Genomic DNA, 24,796 nt, shown 5'->3' with positions numbered 1-24,796 from the left:
CTTTCCGTCCTGAACTTTCCAGAAAACTGTGGTTCAGAAGTAACTGCAAATAAAGATCATATGTCCTAGGATGGGTTGGTTTGCTGATCAGGAGACGGGACCCGAGCTCACTGGTCTGGTCGGCTGGCAGTGACTGGAAAAACTAAGGCCAGTTTTCTCCCAGCTGAGGAGCACTAGAGAACTGGAATGGGAAAAGGAAAGAAGCAAGGAAACAGAAAAAGGAAGGAAAGGGAGAAAGTGGAAGAGTGATAGTTAACAGGGGGTCAGAAAAAGATTCAGTGCCAGATGCAGCTGAGGCCAGCCTAAAAAGGAACAGAAAATGCGTTTGTTTCGGGGCGCCTGGGTGGCTCAGTTGGTTAAGCATCTGACTCTTGATTTCAGCTCAGGTCATGATCTCAGGGTCATGAGATCAAGACTTGCGTTGGGCTCTGTGCTCAGTGGGGAGTCTGCTTGTCCCTCTCCCTCTGCTCCCCCCCGCTTTGCACACTTGCACATACGTGCATGCTCGCTCTCTCAAAATCCTGGCACAGTGCGGTCAGCGTGTGAGGTGCACATCAGGGGCTGTCTCCTTGTCTACCTAAACATCCATGGATTTAACCTAGCCCAGCCTTCCCTGTTGCTGGCTTCCCTTCTTTGCACCCAGCTCCAAGGATCTTTTCTTCCTAAAATAATGATGGCATTACCTTTTCCTCTGCCGCCTCTTTGAAACTGGAGAAAAAAAAAAAAGGCCTACCAAAAATGCTACAAGTTCTCTTTTTATTACACTTTCTGTTACTTTGCCCTTTATTATGGTAAGCGTGTGGTTACACAAACAAACAGGAAATGGGGCTAGAGGAGCCTGCGAGGAAGGAAAATCGAGGGGCGAGAATTTGTAGTCCGCGCAGATCGGTTACCTGGCAAATCGTGAATTGCCGGTTTGCATCGTTAGCCAGGGCGGAGCACTTGTGACCCTTTAGATACCACTTGTCTGTACGCAGGTCCTACGAAACAGGACGGCCCCCATGCCATGTGGGAAATCATAAGTAAAGCCATTGATGAGCTGCACGCGTCCCTTGAGTCTCGGCCCGGTGAGACAGCCGTGGCAGAGGATCCAGCTGGGCTGAAGGTGAGCCAGGGGAGGCTCGTGGTGCAGACTGTGCTCGAAGAGTGTCCCTGCACCGTGGACCGGGAGACCCTGAGGGGCTGCCCTCCTGATGGATCTTTCCTACAGATAATGCTTTCGTGGCTTCCCTTCTAGTATTTTCTCCTCCTGTTTAGCACTGAGAAGAAAGTACAAAACCCACTTTTTTTTTCTTAAAGCCACAAAATTCTGTAGGTCGATAGCAATAGAAGACCCATTTATTGAGCTTCGGTAGGTGCCACAAGGATGCAAAGGACTTACTGCTCTTAACTAGTTGGGGGGAAGTACATCTACAATATATATGCAACAACTAGAAAATGACACAAAAACGAAGGTAAAATGTGCACTGTAACAGACCACAGACGGTATACAATGTACAAAAGGAATTCAAAATAAGGGAAGAGTCACCGTAGGTAAAGAATTCTTTGTTGCCTGCCTACCCTGTGCCTTCACGACATTGCAAGCCCGAAGTAGTAGAGAGGGTAAAGCCAAACACTGCGGTTAGAGAGAAGAGGCCACAAGCAGGACTAGCCAGTGAAGATGGGGAGCAGGTGACATCCCTGAGCGGGGCCCTCCCTTGCAGTACAACCTGGCACAGGGAAGCAGCTCAGATAGCCTCGCTCAGGAGATGGGATGACATCACATAGAATCGTGAGCCAGGTGTTTTCTGAAGATTGTTTTTGTCACGGGGTACAAGATGAGTAAGAAAAGACTGGAAGGGGGTGTCCGCCAAATTTATGACTCACGGTGCAGATGGGGACATTGCCTACAGAGAGGAGAGTCGAATTTAAGAGAGAATGAGGAAGAACCATCGGAATGGTTCATCAGTGAAAGGAAGGGGGCCGGTCAGAGGTCTTGGTTGCAAGCAGTAGAAACTGCCTGGCTGATTAAAGCAGACAGAATGAGACTCTCACTTGAGGGACGCTCTTGATAGACGTGCTGGCCAGTAGGGGCAAGTCTGTCCCGGGCAGGACGTGTGGTCACCCTGGGTGAGAGGTGGAGTCAAGGACCTCTGAGGTGCAGTGAGCAGCCCTATGACAGCTGGAATATTGGGAGGATCGCTTACAGAAAAGAGGAGAGGAGAGCGTGGAGTCCGTGTAGTCAGGATCCAGCCCCTCCTGAGGAATTTATACTCAGCTTTTGGTTCTTCCCTTTGTCAGCTCCCTTTGCTACTGCACCAGAAGCAGGCGTTGGCCTGGTTGCTATGGAGGGAAAGTCAGAAGCCACACGGAGGAATTCTGGGTGAGTCTGGTGTTACGTTAAGAGCCAACATGCGTATTGTTTCATTTGATCCTGTCAACAGCTCTGGGATGGGCATTCTGCTGCCCCCCTTTTACAGATGAAGAAACGGAGGTGCCGGATGGTAAAGCAACATAGTCAAGAGTATACAGCTGTAGGATCGGTCAGGTCGTGGCTGCAGGTGGTAGAAGCTGACTGTGGCTAATTAAGCAGAGGGAGAGTTCATTCTCTGGTGGCACAGAGAGTTTCTGGGAGGGGTGGAGAGCCAGGCTGGAGGCCAGACGTCTAGGAGCATGGCCAAAGTCAAGTAAGAACCTGAGGGTCTTGTGGGAACTGTCATGGCTGCTTTGCTCCATCAGACTCTAAAGGAAAGCGTTGCCACCCCAAAGTCAGAGACTCCTGTCTCCACCCCTTCCTGCTTCCTGAAATCCTGAAAAAGGATTTCACAGGGAGCCTCTTTCCTCAAGTTGCTTACATCTGAATTGAACTCTTGTGTGAGTACGTGTGTTCTCCAGAGCCAAGGCACACTGCCGGGGCCTTAGGTGCAGGGGACCCTAGAAAGCCAGTTTTCTGTGTTCTGCTTTGGAGACTCACCGAACTAAAATTTTCCAAGGTGCTCAGCTTCTAGAAAACATGACAGATGGCCACAGTGGCTAGTGAGTGGCTGTGACAGGGCTCCCCAGGACCACCTCCAGGATCGAGGATTTGCGAGGAGGATGCACAGCATATAGTCGTACTCATGGCTAGGATTTATTACAAAATAAAAAAATAAAATTATTCTGATGTGTTGTAAGTTGAAATCTGCCAAGGGAAAAGGCCCACGGGACAAAGTTCAGGGGACACCAGGTGGAAGCTTCCAGAGGCCTTTCGCAGTGAAGTCACACATGTAAGATGTTGCCAAGCAGGGGAGTTTGGGCCCCAGGTGTTTACTGGGAGCTGGTCACACTGGTGGCTTCAGGCCTGGTCGGTCCTGAAGTGCCAGGCTTCCAAAAGGAAAGCAGACGTTCAGCATAAACCATAGTGTTTGTGCCCACAGTGTAGGCACAGTGAGCCACTCTTAGAAGTTCTGAAAGTGGTGGGAACCCTGCTTGAATTGGAGTTCCCAGATGCCAGCGCATGGCCAACCCTGTCAGCAGGACTTCCCGAGGATGGTGGCGAGGGCTGCTGTGTTAACTCCTTATCTGCACAGTTGCGGGGCCAGAATTTGAACCTGAACCCACGCTGTGACATTTTACTTCTGCTTATGTCAGAATGATTATTTAAACTGTTACAGTGGGGATGAGAATATTTTATAGGGTACAAATAGGAAATTCAATGAGGGAAGTTCAGTGATCGGCACAATGACAGTACCTTAGAAATGTTAGTTTATGCCCCTCTTTGATGAATAAGTTAAGGGAATGGGGGACTGTTTTGAATTAACTCCATCTACTGGATCTTTCTGCTTTGGGGGAGTGAAAAATTAAAAAACTGGGCAGTATCACCAAACTGAGACAGATACCAGGGAATGCATTAGATAAGTAACAATACATCGTGAACACTAGAGCAAGGTCTAAATAATAAGCTTTAAGTTTTGCAAAAGTCACAGTAAATGTCTTTGATCTAGAAAATGAGGAGCAGGGGCTAGGGTTCCTCTTCGTACACAGAGGCGAGGATTTGTTAGGGTCGGAAAGAATAGTGCCTAGACCAGCAGCAGTAAGTAAGGGCCAAGGTCTGCCAGTGGTTTCTTCTCTTGAAATGGAGGTGATTCTTTGCCCTGAGTGATAAACTCTCTGACTTTGGTTTTCCTTTTCCAGCGGATGATATGGGATTAGGGAAAACCCTGACAATGATTGCACTCATCCTGACCCAGAAGAATCAAGAGAAGAACAAACAAGAGGACAAAAACACGGCATTGACTTGGCTTTCCAGAGATGGTATACAAATGCTTTCATAACCTCTTATTTCCTGAATTGTGTGAGCCGGCAGAGAGTGGACGTGTTTCAGCTATGAGAGAATACTTCTGGTCATATGTCATTAATTTATGAGAAGACCAGTGTTAGATAATAAAATTAAAAAATTAAAAACAAACAAACAAAAATTATGCCTGTGGCATCATTTCTGATGCTGAATCTGCTCATTACCAGTGATTGTTTCCCCTTTTGCTATAAACTTAGCCTGACCTGTGGTTAGAAAAAAGTGTATAGAGAAAGCCGAGGCTCTGGAATGGCTCTGATGAAGATTTTTGTTAACATTGAGGACACAGGTACAGGGTTGGGCCAAATTAGTTAATATATAATTTTTTTTTTTTAATATATAATTTTTTAAGGAAGGTCTGTCACAACCTCCGATTTTAGCCACCATAGCAGAAGCTGTTTCCGAGTTTTCTGAAATTCCGTTGTTTCCCAATTTAGACAATTTCTGTCTCACCAGCTCTGTTGTTAGGATAAAATAACTGTCCAAGTACTTTAAAGGTCCTACATGGAACGTGTCGGCAACCCCACATCCCACGTGAGTTGCCAGGTACGCAAGGACAGGACTCGGTTGGTAGGCCAGGTGCAGATCTGGCTGTCCGCCCTCCAGGCCTCTCCCGAGCCCGGTGGCAGCTGGGTCCTGTGCCTCTGGGTGCAGTAGTGACATGCTGCGTGCATAGCAAAGAGATGGAGGAGGGGGAGCAGTGGTACAAATACTCCGCCACTAACCGGCTCCCACGTAGTTTTTGCCTGTCTTAGTGGTTTTGTACTTATATTGTAATGTGAATGTAATTAAGTTATGCTTTTCAGAAAAAAGTAATACTACTCCCCTGTAACAAATCAACTCCGGACGAGGTAGGAAATGATTCCGCTTCTACCTTTTGACCACTGTGGAAGCGCATTGGTTTTTTTAGACTGAGGCCCCATACTGCGAACTTTCCCTCTTTAGCCACTCTCTGTCTGACCTTTGTACAGGGGAAAATAAAGAAGTGTTTTGAGTTAAAAGACCACCCCTCTCATTTCCCATTCTATTCTATACTGTGTGTGGAAATAAGAGCGGCAGTTTGTTAAAAAATGTGATTGAAGGATAAAAGTCAAGAAGGGGAGGTACCTTTTAGGAGTTAAAGACTACTTAATGAGAGCCATGAGGTGTTGATTTTTTTCCCTTCAAGACCCCTGTGAGTTCACTTCCCATGGAACGCTGATCATCTGTCCTGCCTCCCTGATTCATCACTGGAAAAACGAGGTGATGAAATGTGTGAGCCACAACACGCTAAGAGTCTATCTCTATCATGGGCCCAATCGGGATCAGCGTGCAAAAGCGTAAGTGCAGAAATACGGCAGTTGGTGAGAGCCCTCAGCCTCTTGGCTTGAGTGGCCATATTGGCCTTCCCTGTTCTCCCTGAGCTCTCACGGAGTCAGGACTAATGATAACGTGTGAAGACTGAAGGCACTGTCGTCACCCAGCATCCTTCACCTGTGCTAAGAGATGCGTCTTTGAAGACAATGGTGTTCTTTTGTTGTATCCTTGTCACCATCCTCAACAAGAGCTGCTGTGTGAGGTAGCCTGAGATGCCTGAGCTGTTGGCCAGGGAGCCCTGCCACGCGACGGTCTGCCACGGTTATTTCATTCTTGTTGAATTTCTGATTCCGATTTCATGTTCTTTTTCCGTTCGTGTGAATGCAACCAGCCTAGTCTTACAGAGCATTTTGGTAGAATATTAATGATTAGTTGGTATAGACTGGCTCTGCTTTTCATATAGGAAGCATCTAAGAAGTTTTCTTTCTTTTTTTTTTTTTAAGATTTTATTTATTTATTTGACAGAGACACAGTGAGAGAGGGAACATAAGCAGGGGGAGTGGGAGAGGGAGAAGCAGGCCTCCCGCCGAGCAGAGAGCCCGATGCGGGGCTCGATTCCAGGACTCTGGGATCATGACCTGAGCCAAAGGTGGATGCTTAACAAGACTGAGCCACCCAGGTGCCCCTCTAAGAAGTTTTCGATTCAAGAGTTTAGGATTAGACCTAGTTGAATTCCTGAGGGGGTAGAATCAGGAAGGTGGAAGGAAAATGTTTCCCCAGATGGTAATTTTAGTCCTAGTCTTTGCCTTTTGGTTTTAAAGGATTTTTTTGGTTTTTAAGATTTTATTTTTATGTAATCTCTATACCCAACGTAGGGCTCGAACTTCCAACCCCAAGATCAAGGGTCACATGCTCCACCGACCGAGCCAGCCGGGCGCCCCTAAAGGAATTGTTTTTTGTTCCTAATTGTGATGTGATGGTCTGGGTTGAATACTTGCTGATCTAGTCAAGAACAAGACAGTTGTTTCTGCTTCTAAATAATCCCCCAGACTGTCATATTAGATATTTCATCTCCTAAAGAACAGAGCAGTAGTCTTTCAGGGGTGAGTTGCAAAATTGGGGGCCCTCAGTCTTACACCCATTCTCACGGGTGAGGGTCGCTTTAGCAGACTGAAGGTATCAGGGCATCAGGGACAGGCCTGCGTGCCTTCTCCAGCAGAGTACTGTCAGTGGCTGGCCTTTGTTCTAGATAGTTTTTTTTAAAGATTTTATTTATTTATTTATTTGAGAGAGCGAGAACGAGCAGGGGGAGGGGCAAAAGGAGAGGGGGAGGCAGACTCCCCACTGAGCAGGGAGCCCAACTCGGGGCTCGATCCCAGGCCCCTGAGATCATGACCCGAGCCGAAGGCAGACGCTTGACCGACTGAGCCACCCAGATGCCCCTGTTCTAGATAGTTATTAGAAATAAATTGCACGTTACTTGATTGGCATTTCAGTCATACCTGGTTTGGTATTCAGAATAAACTAGTTGACTGATTGGAATCATTCTTAATCCTTCTTCTCTATATGATGCTAAGTCAACATGTAGACGGTGCTCCCTCTGAATTAGGCATATCATTTTTATCAAAAAAGTATTTCTGGACATTCTCCCAGATGCACAGTATTAAGTTTTGTTGGAAAAAAGATTTGTGCTTTTTGTTAAGAATCTTTACCCATAAAGGAGTATAGGCAAGGTAAACTCAAAGCGTACAGAGTGTATTTTTTTTACCCAAATGTCAAGGCTGGATTAATGGGTTTTCAGAAATCCGTTAAAAAATGATAAGGCGAAAGATTAGATCTAGATGAACATGCTTTGAGGGTTTCTTACTTCCCTGGGACTTCAGCGTCAGTCTAGCTCTCAAATCGTCACTAAATGTTAACTCCCAGCCCTACCCTACTTCTGTCGTTGCCAGATACTATCCAGCTTTATATGGCTCCAGCCAGAGATTTTTCTCTTTGACTCATGGGATGGGAACAGGGAGGCCGTTTAGCTATAGTAAGCAGACTATAAAAATGATGCGATGTAAGGCAAGTGAGTAAAATTTCCCTCTCCCAAAGCATGTATGTGTGGATTAAGGACACGAATTAATGAATTCTGCCAACTGTCCCTCCAGCGCAGGCATTTTTATAAAGGGATCACCTCCAGCTCTCCTGTCAGTCATGGCGGGATCGTTTACTGTTTGCCTTGTGTCCTGTCGGTGCAGCCTCTCTACCTATGACGTCGTGATCACGACCTATACCCTTCTGGCCAAGGAGATTCCCACACAGAAAGAAGAGGGGGTGGTCCCCGGTGCAAACCCCGGTGTGGGGAAGGTGAGTCTGCGAGCCACACCTCATAGTGCACCCGAGTCTTTCTCCTGCGTCACACGCAGCAGAGGTGCCTTCCTGTGAGGTCAGGAATGGCCTGAACGTTCCACCTGTGGAAACGGAAGGTTCGTTCCCCTCTTCCTTCCCTTTTATTCTAGCCAGACTTGGTCGGGAATAAAGGATGAGGTTTGGCACAGTATCCAGTTGTGTAGAACGAATGTTAGGGACAGTGCAGTAGTGTGCTCGTCACGTGACCGTGGGAAGCCCCACCTGTTGCAGTGTTTACCTTAGAGTCTTCCGGGTGTACTCTTAGGATACTTTTCATATTTAATGAGAAGACTCGTACTTGAGTACAAGTATTTTTGTATTTAAGCCTGTGATTGCCTGCCTCTCTCCCGCCTCCCAGGCAAAAGAGGTTGCAAACAGTGAGGCCACAAAGGGGCTCGAGGCTAAACGCTAACCAGGTGAAAACTGGGTGTTTGCTAGGGCGTCCGGGGTCGTCTCAGTTACTCAGCGTAAGGCTTTATTGCCTAGTTACCGTGGGGCGTTTTTCTCCTGAAAATACAGTGCCGCTCCCAGAACGGATCTTCTGCATGTTCTCATTTGTCGTCCGATCTCCGTATTTGGGGAAATCTCTAGAATGCTCCTCCGGTCAGACCAACCTGACTTCTTGTGGATAATGAACTGTTCAGATTCCACAGTGGTTCCTCATTGCTTTCAGGATAAAACCGTGGTTCCTTTCCACGAGGTCTGAGGCTTTTATGACCTTGCCCTGCTTGCGCGTGTCTCGTCCCCTACGCCCCAGCCCTCCCTGTGGCAGTGCATGGCAGTACCAGGGGACGTGAACCTGGCCTGCTCTGCCATGCTGCTGTGCCTTTGCATTCTCTCCGAATGGAAGGCTTTGCCTCCGTGCCTTTTCCAGGTTAATTTGTTGTGTTTTTTTTCATCCACTTCAAGAATCCTTTAATCCTTCGGTTGAATGCTCTCCTAGCACCTTGTGCTTACTCATGTCCTAGCCCTCCACACACTGAGCCAATACTGAGCACCTACTATGTGCCACCTGCTATTTCAGGTATTAGGGATACAGCAGTGAACCACACTGACTAGGGTCCTCCGGCATATATTGGATTATCCAGTGGGACATAGTATGTAAACATCATGCTGTAATTAATCTTTCTGCTTGTTCTTCTTCTCGCTACGTCGTGAGCTCCTTAAGGCTAGGAGCTGCTTTATGTCTGATTTCGTATCTTACGTTATAAAAGTAGACTTGCAGTAAATTTTTAGTGACTTTTTGTCAATTTAGTAAATATTTTATTGAAATGAGCGAATTTCCAGGCTCGACACCTAGTGCAGTCCTGACGCATGGCTATTGCTCACTTTTGAGTTTTAACTTGAAAACTCAAGTTAAAAGATTTTACTCTTAAGTGTCTTTTGTTCTAATTATATTTTTTTATTTTTTAAGATTTTATTTATTTGACAGAGAGAGACACAGTGAGAGAGGGACCACAAGCAGGGGGAGTGGGAGAGGGAGAAGCAGGCTTTCCGCCGAGCAGGGAGCTCGATACGGGGCTCGATCCCAGGACCCCGGGATCATGACCTGAGCCGAAGGCAGACGCTTAACGACTGAGCCACCCAGGTGCCCCTAAGTGTCTTTTTTTTTTTAATTAAAGATTTATTTATTTATTTGAGAGAGAGAGAGAGTGCTTGAGCAGGAGCAGGAGGGGCAGAGGGAGAGAGAGAGAATTTCAAGCAGACTCCGGATGTGGAGCTTGATCTCATAACCCTGAGATCACAACCTGAGCCGAAACCAAGAGTCGGAGGCTTAACCCACTGAGCCACCCAGGCGCCCCTACTCTTAAGCATCTTAAACTCAAAGATTGGGGCTCTCGAGTCAACTTGTTTCTTTCTACCCACTGAGAGTCTCCACTTTTGGTTTCTTCAGCTTCATTCTCATTTCAGCATACCTGATCTAAGCCCTCAAACTAGGCAGAAAGCGTGGATTCTCAATACTTGTTCATTATTTCCCCATCTCTTCTTGAAAATGTGTGCATTTTCCCGTACTATTGATGATGTCGCTTGGGTTTCTTCCAGGATAGTGCAAAAACGCCTTTGCTTCGAATAGTCTGGGCTCGAATCATATTGGATGAAGCTCACTGTGTGAGGAACCCACGAGTGCAGACTTCCATGGCTGTGTGCAGGCTCCAAGCCCAGGCCCGTTGGGCTGTCACTGGAACCCCCATTCAGAACACCTTGTTGGACATGTATTCACTGCTCAAGTGAGTAGAACTCCTCAGCATTATGTAAATGCGAACCGAGTCAGTTAACCCTTCATCATTATTCCTTATCATGACAGAGCTCCAGAGTGTGCCAGATTATCTCGTGTAGCGGATGGCAAGCTTCTCGACCTTTAAAGGGTAAAAGAATTCATATTTAGGAAAAGATAATCAGTTGATGGACTGGCAGCTACAGGACTGTGATTACATCCAGCCCCTATATATGGAAAAATATAGGATGGATTAAAGTGAAACAAAAGTCCTCTTTCTTCAGTCCAGTGAATGTTTTGGGCTTTTTCTATTTTAAAGCGTATGGCCTAGGGTCAGGCCTACAATTTATTTGAAGCAAAACAGAAAAGAATGCTGATTTTAAAGCCCTTGCTTTTATTCAAGTAAGCCCATAAGAGGATATGGAATTTCTTTGCTGGCCTTTGAAGCCTTAGGAATAAATTCCAGCTATTGGTTATATGTCCTGTTGTGACGATACTGATATTGTTAATGGAAAAATTCACATTTTGTAATGTGGTTTTGTTATCAACTTAGATTCTTTTGATGTGTCTCGCAGAGCTTTGCTATGAAATTCACTGTTAAAAAATGAATGATGGATGTAACAGAAAAATTGGATTTGTTTCTCATCTCCGGTGTTTCCTTTGACCCTTATTTACTCCTTGAACCATTCTCCAATTCTTCTTTCCTACTTTCTGTCTTCTTCCTCAACAAAAAAAGATTTCTCCGTTGTTCTCCATTCAATGATTTCCGACTGTGGAAGAGCCAGGTTGACAATGGTTCAAAGAAAGGAGGAGAACGGTTAAGTATTTTAACCAAGAGCCTTTTGCTGAGGAGAACAAAAGACCAGCTGGACTCCACAGGCCAGCCCTTGGTAATCTCGTTTATACTTGTCCCTGGGGGAGGCCAGGGAAGGAGGCTGACATGTCCTCAGTTTGGCTTGAATAGGCATCTGCTTTGCTCGGGAGCCTCTGAGTGTCCCATCTCCATGTGAGCGGGCCCTAGGTGGCCATGTGTCACAGCCATCCTGTTTTGCGGGCCGGTGGGAGAGCTGTCCAGGGCTTGACTAGGTTTCCAGTGTCCGCTGTGGGGAATGTGCTCTGTAATGCCCAGGTCATTTGTCTGACTTCACCAGCTGATTTCTTCTACTCCTCCAGGTGATGCTGCCCCAGCGTAAATTTCAAGTGCACCATTTAAAGCTTTCTGAAGATGAAGAGAATGTGTACAGTGTCCTTTTGGCAAGATCAAGGTGTGTGCAGTGAGGAAGCACCTCACATTGATTGTGTGATTCCTGTCCTTGCTTGGGAGGGAGTTAAGGGTCAAGTTTCCTCAGACTACATTTATCGTGTTATTGATGACTTGGATGTCCACGTTCCTTTTTCTGTTTGTTTGTTTGTTTGTTTGTTTTGGTTTTTAAATGCCCCTTTCTCTCCCCTCACCCGCTCCCTGGCGTATCTCTGTCTTGTATACACACTGAACCTGTTCTTCATTGGCTTCCTGGCGTAGAAGCCAAACAGTGTGGTCGCTGTGCACCAGGTGTGTCTGGTCCTGTGGGACCATATTGGGAAAGAACATCTCTTTGACCTCTGACTTGCTACTCAGCATCTCATTGGAACTTAAAACAACAAACTGCTCTATAATCCTTCTTGTCACATGTTCTTTGTACTTTCTCTAAACCTCTTGTCCTTCCTGAAATTCCAGATTTACCCTCTCCCACTTGGTACTTCTCACTTCCAGTGTGAATATGTTTTTTTTTCTCTTTGTAAACCTAATGTAATATTATCGTATTTATTGATAAATATAAACCAATATTAATTAACATTACAATAATGTGTTACAAATTAATAGTAAGTTGTCATCAAACATGGTATTTATACTATTAATATGTTTATTGACGATTAAAAAATGATTTGGTTTTTAGAATAATTAATTTTCATTACCTTTGGCCAGTGCTTGCCATGAGCCTGACTTTATTTAATAAGTCTTAGTCAAGATCCTACTGCAAGCACAGTGAAGCAGTGACCCCTGGTAAACCTCTTTGGTCTTAGCAAACATTACATGTGCATTTTCTCTTTTGATCTGAGGCAGGTCAGCTCTGCGATCCTATCTAAAAGGGCGTGAAGGTGGGGGCAGCCAATCTGGAAGAAGCCCTGATAATCCATTCAGTAAAGGTAAGTGGTGGACACTCATAGGTACATACAAGTAATGAAGATGTGGATTTAGATCCGGTAAAATTACAGCTACAGGACATTATGAATGCTTGGTATCAGAGACTTGACCTTAGCTAGGAACCTCAGACCAAAGTAAAATAAGCTGATCTGCCATCGCCAGACCTGGTTATCTAAACTTCTTGTAAGTTACTCCTGAAATCTGCGTTATTAAAATGCAACTAGGGGGGCGCCTGGGTGGCTCAGTTGGTTAAGCGACTGCCTTCGGCTCAGGTCATGATCCTGGAGTCCCGGGATCGAGTCCCGCATCGGGCTCCCTGCTCAGCGAGGAGCCTGCTTCTCCCTCTGACCTTCCCCCCTCTCATGTACTCTCTCTCATTCTCGCTCTCTCAAATAAATAAATAAATCTTAAAAAAATAATAATAATAAAATAAAATGCAACTAGGCCCGTAAAGAAAACCAGTATTTCGTTTGGCTTCCTTGATAGAGAGGTCAGTTAGAGCTATATTATTGAATCGCAGATCAGAGAAGTTCAAAACGGCCTCTTTTCAGTTTGTGATTCTTCCCCCTATTTCTGTTGTAAACCCTGTCCTGTTTCCTGTGGTTTGTGTTCCTTCGTGGAAGTGGCCCAGGAGTTTGCTGGGCCCCGGATGGTGGCAGACTCGCAGAGATCCAGCACTCCCCACGTACTGTTGACCCAGTTGCTGAGACTTCGCCAGTGTTGCAGTCACCTGTCTCTCCTGAAATCGGTAAGAAGAGCCCTTCGTGTGCTCCCCCACAGTGGCTGCCAGAGAGGTCCATTTCAGTCCTCTGTAACTGGGGTCCCGCCTGCCTGGTCAAGGGGAATGGCGTTTTGGGGTGTTTCTGTGTTCTGGTTGGGGCAGAGAAGAGGAATCTTCTTTATTTTACTTTATATTAGTTCTTATTGATCTTGAGATAATTCCCATAGGGTTGAGAACAGCTTTTACTGTTTTTGTTTTTGTAAATAAACTTTATTTTAGAATGGAAAATGTCGTTTTGTTAAACTGTTCATGAATACTTTGGTATTTTAGGATGTCATAAAGCCAATTTAGCTACTAGTTTTTTCTGCCTTCAGGCGGTATTGGGGCTCTTAAGGCTAGTCATGAAAACTCAATTGGAACTTATGCAATTGGAAAAGTTGCCTTTGCGTTGGATAGAGGCACATCCATAATTAAGATGAGTCTGTTACTCTTTTTGAAGAGCTGTGGTAATGTGTTTTGATTATCAATAGCTTAATTAACTATACTGCTTTAGCTGGGGAAAACAGCATGATCATGTAATCTGTCTGGCAAATCTCTCAGAAGTTCCATCATTTGATTTATCTTTCATCTGGTGAAAAACTTGCAAGATTACATTTTAATCAGTTTCTCTGAGGAGATACCGATGATGAATTACAAGACATTTTGCTGTGTGAAATGTTAAACAATCCGCACTTCATTGGCAAATAACGTGGCTTGCTGCCTCAACTGCCCACCTGCCCCCCTACCCCGCTACCCGCTTCCTGTATTCTCTTCAGGCCCTGGACCCAGCAGAACTGAAAAGCGAGGGCCTCGCCCTTTCTCTGGAAGAGCAGCTCAGTGTTATGACGTTGTCTGAACTCTGTGACACGGAGCCGTCTCCCCTCATTTCCCTTAATGGTGAACAGTTCAAGGCAGAGCTTTTTGAGAACACAAGAGCGAGCAGCAAGGTACTTTTGTCACCTGTGTTCTGGTAGAAAAACTTGGATGTCCTCACACATTTTGCATGTGTGAGAGTGACACGTTTGTCCAAGCGTGTACAGCCGGTGCATGGCAGGGCTAGAACTATGAGATTTGAGCTGGTGCAATTCCCCCTTCCAGCCTTAAATTCTCATGTTATTTCACGAATAAAACGAGTCTTATTACATAGTGGGCTTTCAGAGAGTGATTTGGGCCAGCCCCGGCAGCAGGGTAGATTTTCTGTCATGGATCACTGGGAAAGTTGCTTATCAGGTTTACACCAGCGACAGGGCCTCAGTGAGTGAGGACTTTGTTCCGGGAAAGCTTTAAAGGAAAATAACAAAGGCTTGACCCCAGAGACTATAATACATCTGATTGCCAATTGCTTGGACTTGTTGAAAGGCATCCATCTGTGAGTATTATTTCCTAAATTGCCTTCTATCTTCGTTAGTCATTTTGTTCTATTTTCATTAAAGCTTTTCAAGGCTGAAGCGTTGTAGTAGAGGAAGGCTGAGGTGTGCTGTAACTTGAGTCCTGCCTTTCTGTTGGCTGGTTTGGAGTATACGCCGTTAGTCTGCGTACCCTGAGAGTGGGGCCAGGCTCGCTCTCAGCTGCTGTCTGAAGCTGCCATTCCCAGCCTCAACCTCTCTTCAAAGGTGCTTTTTTTTTTTTTAATGTAACTAGAAATGAGGTCACTGCCAAGGGAATGGTGTTACTTAAGAATTACTTTTAATTAAATTTTCAAAATATTACCGAGGTCTTTACCACTAGTAACGGAGAGAAACCTAGGAAGAACACCATATGCGGACAAACCTCATGTCGTCGTAGCACCTTTAGAGTTAGATACTCTGTTAAAACTTAGAGTCCTCATAATTTGTGTGCCTCATCTAATACTTGGGTGGTATTTATTCACAGGGCTTTTTAATGCAAGCCTGTTAATAGTGGTTCAAACCATTTAAGGTTGTTTCACGCAGGGAAGGGAGTTTTAGCAGCCCACACCTAAACTCATGCAGAATGTTCCTGGAATTTGACCCCAGCTCATGGACCGTGAGTCCGGCTCTTTCACTAAAAGTTTTCTCAAAATCCCCATGGCCCGCTTTTTCGTGTGGCGGTCCGAGCACTTACCACATCCCACGTCGCCAAGACACCAGGGGCTTCATGTACCTGCTTTCTTTCTCCCTGTGAATTCAGAATGGTCCAGAATGGTCCGTCCTCACTTCCTGTCCAGCACATTTGTTGAGAAGGCAGCCTCACGGGTGGTGGGGGCCTCTGGAGGTGAGCACTCGAACAGGGCAGTGCGGGACGTAAGCGCGGAGGGCACCTCAGAGTTCATCTGGGGCAGCCCCCTGTTTCAGCGATGAGGCGTCCGCACTCTTCACCACGAGTCCCGAAGGGGTACAACAGAAGAGTTCTCTTCATCTCCTGATTCCTGGTCCTTTTCTTCCTCCTCCACCATCCTGGGGATGAACTCCAGGGCCCGTAGAGGCTTTCAAAAGGTCATTTGCATTAGCAGTTGGGAGGGATGAATCCAGCTGCTCTCCCAGCTCATGCTCATGTGTTCTTACCAACCGCTCCCTGGGGACTCAAATGTGCTCTGAGGGGGTTTGATAAATGCCCAGAGAGCTTTTGGGGGAAGCCTTAGCAAGTGTCGCTCGGACTGGGCGGGCCCTCTTCTTCAACAGCCTTTGGAGCAGGCCCTAAACTGAGTAGAGCTCTTTCACTTTCTCTGTCTGCAAATGTTAGGATAGTACCTTCTCTGGGCTGCCTACGTGCTGGACGCTAGGGGCACGAACCAGAAACGAAGCAGTCATATGCTGGCTCTGCTTCCTTGGAGCCCCTCAAGTCATGATAGCAAGAGATGACTGACACACAGTGGGTAGTGTGAAAAAGGCCACAATAATAGGAACAAAAGGAGCCCGAGTGGCAGGTAGGCAGTGGGCACCTAACCCATACTTTGGGGTTAGTGAAGACCTCCAAGAGCGACGTCGATTTGACATGGAAGGGTGTTCTAGGCAGAGGGGACAGAGTGGATGAAGATGAGACAAAGCATGGCTCAGCGGAGGAGGAACTTTGGTATGACTGGAGCATCATTTGAGGAGGGGTAGTGAGCTAGGAGGCTGGAGACATTAGCTGAGGCCAGAGCAGCATGGAGCTGGTAGGTCATTGTCAGGAGCTTGGGCTCGATCTTCAGTGGGAAGGCCCTCCAGCCAGGGGAGGGAAATGACAGACTGGCATTTTTAGAAGTAGCCCTGGGGCTGCAGAGAGGAGAGTGGCCTAGAGTGGGGGTCAGACCAGAGGCAGAGAGGCCACTTCAGGAGTGCAGGTGAGGGATGATGGAGAAAAGCAAATTTGCACCCACTTAACATATACTAAATAACATTTCCCAGATTTCATCTCTGTTGGTGGAATTGGAGGCAATCCGAGGAAATTCAGCATCCCAAAAGAGGTAAATGTGTCATTTTGTTATCCAAGTATTGTTTGTGATGATTCAAGAAACTTTGATATTGCTGATAGTTCCAATCTCGGCTTTTTAGAAATCCAGGACCTTGAATCCTCCTCAGCAGAAAGCACCGAGGTTACAGCGCACATTCTCTCTGATTTCTAGTTAATGTATTTGTGGCATTGATTGAGAAGGAAGTCCCTAGAGGGTCAGAGTGAGCTAAGCATCTGGAAAAGTGTTTAAAAGTAGAGAAGCAGCTAAAGAAAAGCAAGGGAGTGACAGGTGCAAAAGGCAGGGCGAGGTGTGGTATCGGAGAGGGAGCCCTGTGGTGCTGGGAATGTTCTTGAGCTGGGTGCATGGATCCATTCATTATTTGTTATCCTTACATGTGTGTCATGGATCTGCGTTTGTAGATGTGGAATGTTTTGATTCTAAAAACTTGACAACCCTAATTAAAACATAGCATGGGGTGTGGGGGTAGAGACGTCCCAGCAGCTTGTTGTGGCTGCCAAAGGGAGGGCGGCCCACATATCCCTTTCCTGCAGGACCACAGATCTCCAAATAATAGGAGGCTGTGGTCCTTATTTTAGGCCAGCCACCACTTTATTGTGACCTCATTTAGCATGAGACGGATTATACCCTGGATACGAAAAACAACTGGAAGCATCCTCACCTTAAAATGTGACCTAAGCGTGTGCCTTTGCCCCGCAGGGGACAGAAGGCCTTTCCTGGTCCGCATCATCTGTTCCGGGGGTTGACGTTTTGTGTTCTCCTTCCTTCCAGTGTCGTGGTCTCCCAGTGGACCAGCATGCTGCAGGTTGTAGCGGGCCACCTCAGGAAGCATGGCCTGACTTACGCCACCATCGATGGCTCTGTCAGCCCCAAACAGAGAATGGACTTGGTGGAGGCCTTTAACAGCTCCAGGGGCCCCCAGGTACGAGCCGGGCATACCAGAGCTCTGTCATCTGTCATTGAGATCACCTTGTTCTCAGTTACACAGCGAGAACTGCCCTGTAGCAGCTCAGTCTAAACACATTCATTGCCTTGATCCCTCCACGTGCTTTTAATTTATTAGACATTTATTGGGGAGCGTATTGAAGAGTGCAGCTACTTTAAAGAGAAGGCAATACGAGGGCTAAAAGCAGAGGAAGAGCAGAGCTGATTGGCTCAAGTGATCTTTGTGGAGGGAGGCAAGCCTTGAAGGGTAGGTGGGAGTTTGATACGAGGCAGTGTGGGGAGACTTGGAGGGACAACAAGAAGGTGGAAAGCACTGATGGCCGCGGGGGGGCGGGGGGGGGGGCGGGGGCCAGGAAGAGCAGCAACGGCAGGGGGTGGGGGTGCAGAGACCGAGGGAGTGGACAGACTCTGGTTAATGGGAAGGTCATTGAGCCAGGCACTCCGCCCCCCCCACACCCCAGTGCTCTAAATTGTAGCGTTTGTGTATTTTAGCAGGCAGACAATTCGTGTTTTCAGGTTGAGTCACAGAAAAATAGGAAGTGAGAGTTTTCTTAAAGGTGAGGCACGGGAGATTGCATCTCAGAGTTTTTGACAGCAGAGGGAACTTTGGTGGGATCATGGTACTTATCTGTATTGATCTTGGGCTTGAACCTGAGACAGAGGGAGAGATGTATTATGAGATCAGATCTGTATAAAGGGAATGCCGTGCTTTCTTTTGAAGGTTATGCTAATCTCTCTCTCGGCTGGAGGTGTGGGTCTAAACCTGACTGGAGGAAACCACCTTTTTCTTCTGGATATGCACTGGTAATGACTCTGGATTTTTCTTGCATTGTCCTAGCATAGGAGGGAGGGGGCGGGGGGTGAGGGTCAGGAGAGGGCACCAGAGGGGTGATGGGGCCTGACTTGGTATGGTGAGGATGCTGTTTTTGTATTATGCGGATGCCTCTCCTGCATGCATATTTACAGGTCCTGGTGTGTATAGGGTCTGGGGCTGTTGATGGCCTTGAATTCCTAAGCAAGCAAGGCTTCGAATGACTGCTTAAAATAGCATTCACCTTATTGTTAATCTTACATCTGTTTCCATGGAAACTGGGAAGAAGGCTTTTTCTTGTGGCTAAGAGCTACATCGCTCAGTTTTACCTCTTCAAAATACCATATTTCACGCCATTTGTGGACGTCCAAGGAAATCTCAACCCCGGAAAAGACGGAGAAGCTTTATTCCAAAAGTAATAGGAGAAGGAATTTTCTAGTTATGTTAGGAATACACTTAACACAACGCCCTTGGCCACGCATGTAGTATCAACATTGGGAGCCTAACCGCAAATTTCCTGGAAATAAGATAAATGAGTTTGTGTGTTGGTAGGAGAAAAATGTCATAATTAGTCTCCGTTTGGGGTTTTCCAATTATGCCAAGCAGAGATTGCTGCACATTTGTCTGATTCTCCAGGTGGCCCAGACTGACACACACACGGGCCAACCTGGTGTCATCTTCCAGGAGAACGTGTTTAGGTCTTAGGGCTCCCTGATACGTTTGAGGGAGGAAAGCAGAGTGCGAGTTAAATGCTGATTTCTGGGGGCGCCTGGCTGGCTCAGTCAGTAGGGCGTGCAACTCTTGCTCTCAGGATTGTGAGTTAGAGCCCCCTGTTGGGTGTGGAGATTACGTTAAAATCTTAAAAAAATAAAGAAATGCTGTTTTCTGAAATGGAGATATGTTGTCCAAGATTTTAAGGAGGTAAGATGAGGAACCAGTTTGGAGTTGATAGCCTCTATAAAGAAGAAGAGAAATTAAGTTTCTTCAGTTGAATCCCAGAATATTAAAGTTGAAAAAGGTGTTCTGGGACGCCTGGGTGGCTCAGTCGGTTAAGTGTCTGCCTTCGGCTCAGGTCATGGTCCCAGGGTCCTGGGATCGGGTCCCATGTTGGGCTCCCTGCTCAGTGGGGAGTCTCTTTCTCCCTCTCCCTCTGCACCCCCCAGCTTGTTCTCTCTCTCTCTCTCACTCTCTCAAATAAAGAAAGAAATCTTTACCAAAAAAAAAAAGAAAGAAGGAGAAAGGTGTTCCCTATCATTAGGCAGCCCTCACATTTCCAAGTAGGAATCTAAAGTACAGAGGATTGAGGTGAGGTGACTTGCCTGAGTTCATCCAACTAATTAGTGACCAGACTGGAGCACTGGTTCACCTGTGTTACTTAAAAGTTGTCAGCTGATGGTGGTGCTGAGTTTCTTAGTCAAGGGCAAGAAGGTATCTGACACTAACCTTTCTGGGGCCAACATAGCCAGGGACAGGGATTTGCAAACTCTCTCTGTAAATATTTTCGGCCAGATGGTAACTGTTTAGACCTTGCAGGCCACATAGGTCCCTGTCCCGTATTCTTCACTGTGGGTTTTTTATTTGGACTTTTTTCAACCCTTTAAAACCATGACCACCATGTTTGTAGCTGCAGAGCCATCCAGAAACAGCTGCAGGTTTTAAGAGACATTTAGAAAGTAAAATGAATGGACTTGGTATGTGAAAAGGGAGTAAAGGGGAGTAAAGGCTCTGCCCAGGGGACTTGCCCACCCAGTCCAGGGTGTCCGCACCTTTGAGCCTTGCCTCTTTGCTCACAGGAATCCATCACTTGAAGACCAGGCCTGTGACCGAATTTACCGAGTTGGGCAGCAGAAAGATGTTGTCGTGCACAAGTAAGTAAAGGCATTCCGGGACTTAGGCCTCTTCACAAGCTTTCCTTTTGTGCAAGTCTTTCTTGGGTGGTGTTTTAACAGAACATGAAGTATTTGGTGGTCCCTTGACTAGTGGATGCTCCCGAGGCCCGCCTCGTTGGTGCTCACAGTCCAGAAGGGAACACAAGCAATTTGGGGGTGACCTTGGGGTTAGTGCCTGCGAGAGAAGAAAAGGCTTGTGTATTAGGGCTAGGGAAAGTACCCTCCTCCTCCCGCTTTATTTGTTAATTTTTTGCTTTTAACTTTTAGGTTGACGTAATTTCAGACATGTAGAAAAGAATGTAAGAGTTCTCAGAAGAAGAATGTCCCCCCAAAAATCTTATTTGTAAAAATAATACCAAAAACTGCTCGTATGCTATACCATGTATACCGTGTAGACTTTTTTTTCTGGACCATTTGAGAGTCAGTTGCAGCCGTGGTGCTCCTTTACCCTTAAATACTTCAAGGTGCATTTCCGTAAAATAAGGACATTCTCTTATATAACCACAGTAAAATGCTTAAAATCGGAACGTTAACACTGATACAGTGCTGTTATCTGAGCTCTGGGCTTTGTTCCATTTTGCCTCTTGTCCCATTGAGGTCCCTCACAGCAAAGGAAAATCCTAGAGCCTGTGTAGTCTTGAGTTGTCATGACTCTTCTGTCTCCTTTAATTTGGCACACTACCTCAGTCTTTCTTTGTGTTTTATGACATTGACATTTTTGAAGAGCACAAGCCAGCGATTTTGTAGAATGTCCCTTTCTAATGCGACAGTCCACTCTAGCAACGGACCTCTTTTTCTCCTTCCTTTTCAGGGCCAGGTTTCCTGAAGAATTAGAAATCACTGACTGTCTTGACTTGATTACCTCTCATATTCATTCCTCAGCCTTTCACCCCTGTGGCTCCACTGAAACCACTCTTGTTTTGGGCCATCTGTGAATTCCAGTTGGCCAGTTGCAGAGATCATGCTGGTTTCCCTGTCATGAGCTCTCACCTCACACTGTATGCGCCTCCCTTAGTAGTCCTGTCTACTCCAGGAAGTCCAAAGAACCTTCCTCCCCAAGGTCTCCAGCATCAGATCTAGATACCCAAATCCCTGCTGACTCTCTGACTCCGAGTGTGCACATAACCATTAGTCACTCGTGCATTCGTCTCATTCAGCTCCTAAATCTTAACCCTGTTGAGCATTCACTGTGGAGCAAGTACTATGACATGTTCCAGGAACTCAGAATGTCACATACTGAAGTGATATACCGCCTCCTATCTCAGGAGACTTAGTATCCCTGTATCCAATCCTAGAGCCACAGACTAGGTTCCTCCCCTTTACTCCCTTTTCACATACCAAGTCCATTCATTTTATTTTCTAAATGTCTCTTAAAACCATCTCCTCCTTCCCATCCACACTGCCACCTTCCTCTTCCAAATCTGAATTTCTTAGCATGATATGCAAAGCCATTCACAGTCTGGCCCCCACCATCCTCTGGAGCTTCTGCCATTGCTCTGCAACATGGTGGAGTCCTTTTGACTTAGGTTCTCGCCAGACTGGACCACCTGATCTTCCTCCGACATAACCGTGTTCTAAACCCGGCCATGATTTTTCCACATTCCCATTCCCTGGGATGCCCTCCCTCTGTTCCGTCAGGCAAACCCTTGCTCATCCCACAAGCCACACATTACGAGTTCAGCCTTCAGTAGAGCCTTCCCCGAACACCGCAGATGTTTCCTTTTACTCTTTGTGCACATTGGACATATGTCTGTAGCACTTTTCCAGCTTGTATGGTTGCTTATTTTCATGCCTCTCTTCCTGTGTTCCTTTTGAGAGCACAAGACTGGACTGTATGCATCTCTCCATCCTTAGACCCAGGACAGCACATGGCGTATTGTAAATGCTTAGTCAGTGCTTGCTGAATGAGGCAGTGACAACAGTGTCATGTCTTCAGGTGGTAAAACCTGTTTTCACTGTGAATGAGCCAAGAAATAAGACACTGTACTTAGACCAGCACATAGGCACCTGGCAGGAACTTGATAAACTTTAAGGCCTTCTGACTTGATCAGCGTTGAGCTTTTTGAGTGAAAGCTGGATCTCTGCACTTTTTTGGATAGGGATATCGTTTGCCTATTTTGGCATGTTTCCAATTACCTTAGTTTCAGAAAGAAATGAAACATAATTGGAGTTGCGTCATTTTAAACGGGCACATATTTAGTCAAGGTTGTTTGGATCTCGTAAACATGGGAGTTTTTAACCAAACCTAAGACAACTTAAGTAGAGGAAGAAATCTCATGTAAAAACTAAAGCATAAATAGAAGTGTGAATATGTTATTAAATACGCTGTTTTGGGTTTCTGATTATTTGCTTAATCTGGTTTTTTTTTGTTTTTTTTTTTTAGATTTATTTGCGAGGGAACAGTGGAAGAGAAGATCTTACACCTCCAAGAGAAGAAGAAAACTTTGGCCAAACAGGTCCTATCAGGATCTGGCAAAACCGTCAAGAAGCTGACTTTGGCTGACCTCAAAGTCCTTTTTGGCATCTAACTTCCTGTTTCTAGGGCTCAGGGTGGTGCCACTGAGGGTGTGCAGTAGGGTCTGGAACAATGACCTGCACGTGGCCCTCTGAGCCCTCCTCGGCTTCTCATTTCACTGGCAAGCCCTAAGCCCTCCGCGGAAGGTGGCGCCATCTTATCCCCGGAATTGGGCGCCAGTGATCATGTTAACCACTTGATTCATCGGTCAGGTCAATCAGTCAACTTATTGAAGGGTGACTTAGAAACCAAGGAATGACTTCAGAAAAAAAGAACATGCCTTAGAGTTAGATAATTTTGGAAAACGACACCGGGGGAGCTTCAGTGAAAGCTCAGAAAGCCCTCCATTGCCTTGTTCTTCTCAGCTCATGGGGGACCAGTGTTCCTGCCCTTTCCAACGCCGGCTCTCCCTCTCTCCTGCCAGTGAGGTTGCTCCTTTTAACGCCGGGCAGGGCAGAGAGAGGACCCCGAGGCCAAGCCTCTGCAGCTGTCTCCAGCCACACCGTTCTGCCGCACCGGCGTCAGAGCAAGGAGCTGCTTGGTCCCAGAACAGACGTCTGGTATGGGTGCCCTCATGCCATCCGATATTGGGTATCGCTTCACTTCGTGGGGTTCCGTCGCTTCCCGTTGCTAGAGTGTTATGTGCTGCTTGTGAAATAAAGTTTACTACCGGGCATTTTTTCAGTAGAGGCAGACCTCCCTTCATTGCGCCTTGCAGATACTGCATTTCTTGCGACAGCATTTGCTCACTTCGTGGCCGTGTCCCATTTTGGCAATTTTCGCAGTGTTTGCAGCATTGTTCTATTTGAATTGCTGCGATCTTATGGTAACAGTGGAACAGATGAGGCGCTGAGGGATGAGCCAAGACTGTGGATTCTTGTGATGGACGCTACCCCTGGTGAAGACACTGTGAAGATCGTTGAAATGATGACAGAGGATTTAGAATACCACATAAACTTCGTTGATACAGCAGCGGCAGGATTTGAGATGATTGACTGTAATTTTGAAAGAAGCTCCGTAGTGTGTATTCCATGCTACGGAGAAATCATTCATGAAAGGAAGAGTCCATCGATGTGGCAAACTTCACTGTCATCTTAGTGTAAGAAATTACCGCAGCCAACACCCTGACCAGTCAGCAGCCATCGACATTGAAGCAAGACCCTCCACCGACTCGCTGAAAGCTCAGATGGTGGTTAGCAATTTTAGCAATGAAAGATTTTTTTTTCAAAAAATGTGTTTATTTGTTTAGAGAGAGAACACGCATGAACAGCGTGAGGGGCAGAGGGAGAGGGAGAGACTTTTAAGCAGACTCCGCACTGAGTGTGGAGCCCAATGTGGGGCTTGATCCCACAACCCTGTGATCATGACCCAAGCCAAAACCAAGAGTCGGACGCCCAACTGACTGAGCCACCCAGGTGCCCCAGCAATAAAAGATTTTTTAATTGGGCGCCTGGGTGGCTCAGTTGGTTAAGCGACTGCCTTCGGCTCAGGTCATGATCCTGGAGTCCCGGGATCAAGTCCCGCATCGGGCTCCCTGCTCTCCCTCTGATCTTCCTCCCTCTCATGTTCTCTGTCTCTCATTCTCTCTCTCTCAAATAAATAAATAAAATCTTTAAAAAAAAAAAAGATTTTTTAATTAAGATATAATACTGTTTTTTAGACATACTGCTGATTTTATTTATTTATTCATGAGAGAGAGACAGAGGCAGAGGGAGAAGCAGGCTCCCCGCGGAGCAGGGAGCCCGATGTGGGACTCGATCCAGGACTCCAGGATCATGACCTGAGCCGAAGGCAGTCGCTTAACCAACTGAGCCACCCAGGCGCCCCTGTAAATAGGATTTTTTATATGCACTGGGAGATCAAGAGATTCATTTGACTCGCTTTACTGTGATAGTCGCTGTATCGTGGTCTGGAACTGAATCTGCAATATCCAAGGTATGCCTGTATTTGCATTTTTACAAATTTACAGTATTGGTAGCATGTTTCATTCTCTCATTTAGTATTGTATCATTTAGTATCTGTATTATGGTTGGTATAATCCAATAAATGTGTACTTGACAATGTA

At 46.3% G+C, this 24,796-nt stretch overlaps 1 protein-coding gene across 5 annotated transcripts in view; it reads left to right on the top strand.

Annotated features, from left to right (window-relative positions):
* Positions 1-24,796, top strand: part of TTF2 (transcription termination factor 2) — a 40,738-nt gene extending 15,942 nt beyond the window's left edge. The window contains exons 8-24 of one of the 5 annotated variants that reach the window (XR_010410761.1): positions 978-1,105; positions 2,281-2,362; positions 4,153-4,272; positions 5,481-5,631; positions 7,762-7,960; positions 10,046-10,230; positions 10,954-11,107; positions 11,391-11,482; positions 12,322-12,404; positions 13,026-13,150; positions 13,939-14,109; positions 16,507-16,565; positions 17,343-17,493; positions 18,238-18,320; positions 20,121-20,195; positions 22,600-24,146; positions 24,552-24,796. Coding sequence is in view for 3 of the 5 variants with exons in the window: in XM_064588569.1 (XP_064444639.1) it covers positions 978-1,105; positions 2,281-2,362; positions 4,153-4,272; positions 5,481-5,631; positions 7,762-7,960; positions 10,046-10,230; positions 10,954-11,107; positions 11,391-11,482; positions 12,322-12,404; positions 13,026-13,150; positions 13,939-14,109; positions 16,507-16,565; positions 17,343-17,493; positions 18,238-18,320; positions 20,121-20,195; positions 22,600-22,744 (2,003 nt within the window). In the remaining 2 variants the exon portion in view is untranslated. Of the gene's footprint in view, positions 1-977; positions 1,106-2,280; positions 2,363-4,152; positions 4,273-5,480; positions 5,632-7,761; positions 7,961-10,045; positions 10,231-10,953; positions 11,108-11,390; positions 11,483-12,321; positions 12,405-13,025; positions 13,151-13,938; positions 14,110-14,595; positions 14,776-16,506; positions 16,566-17,342; positions 17,494-18,237; positions 18,321-20,120; positions 20,196-22,599; positions 24,147-24,551 lie in introns of those variants that run through there. The other 4 variants (XM_045896867.3, XM_064588569.1, XM_064588568.1 and 1 more) reach the window with 4 other exon arrangements.

This window comes from Mirounga angustirostris, unplaced genomic scaffold (assembly GCF_029215605.1).
Source record: "Mirounga angustirostris isolate CCGP_5_RB_7025 unplaced genomic scaffold, mMirAng1.0.hap1 SCAF_4, whole genome shotgun sequence".
In the NCBI taxonomy this organism is placed as follows: Eukaryota; Metazoa; Chordata; class Mammalia; order Carnivora; family Phocidae; genus Mirounga; species Mirounga angustirostris.
This window is presented reverse-complemented; position numbering and strand designations above follow the sequence as displayed.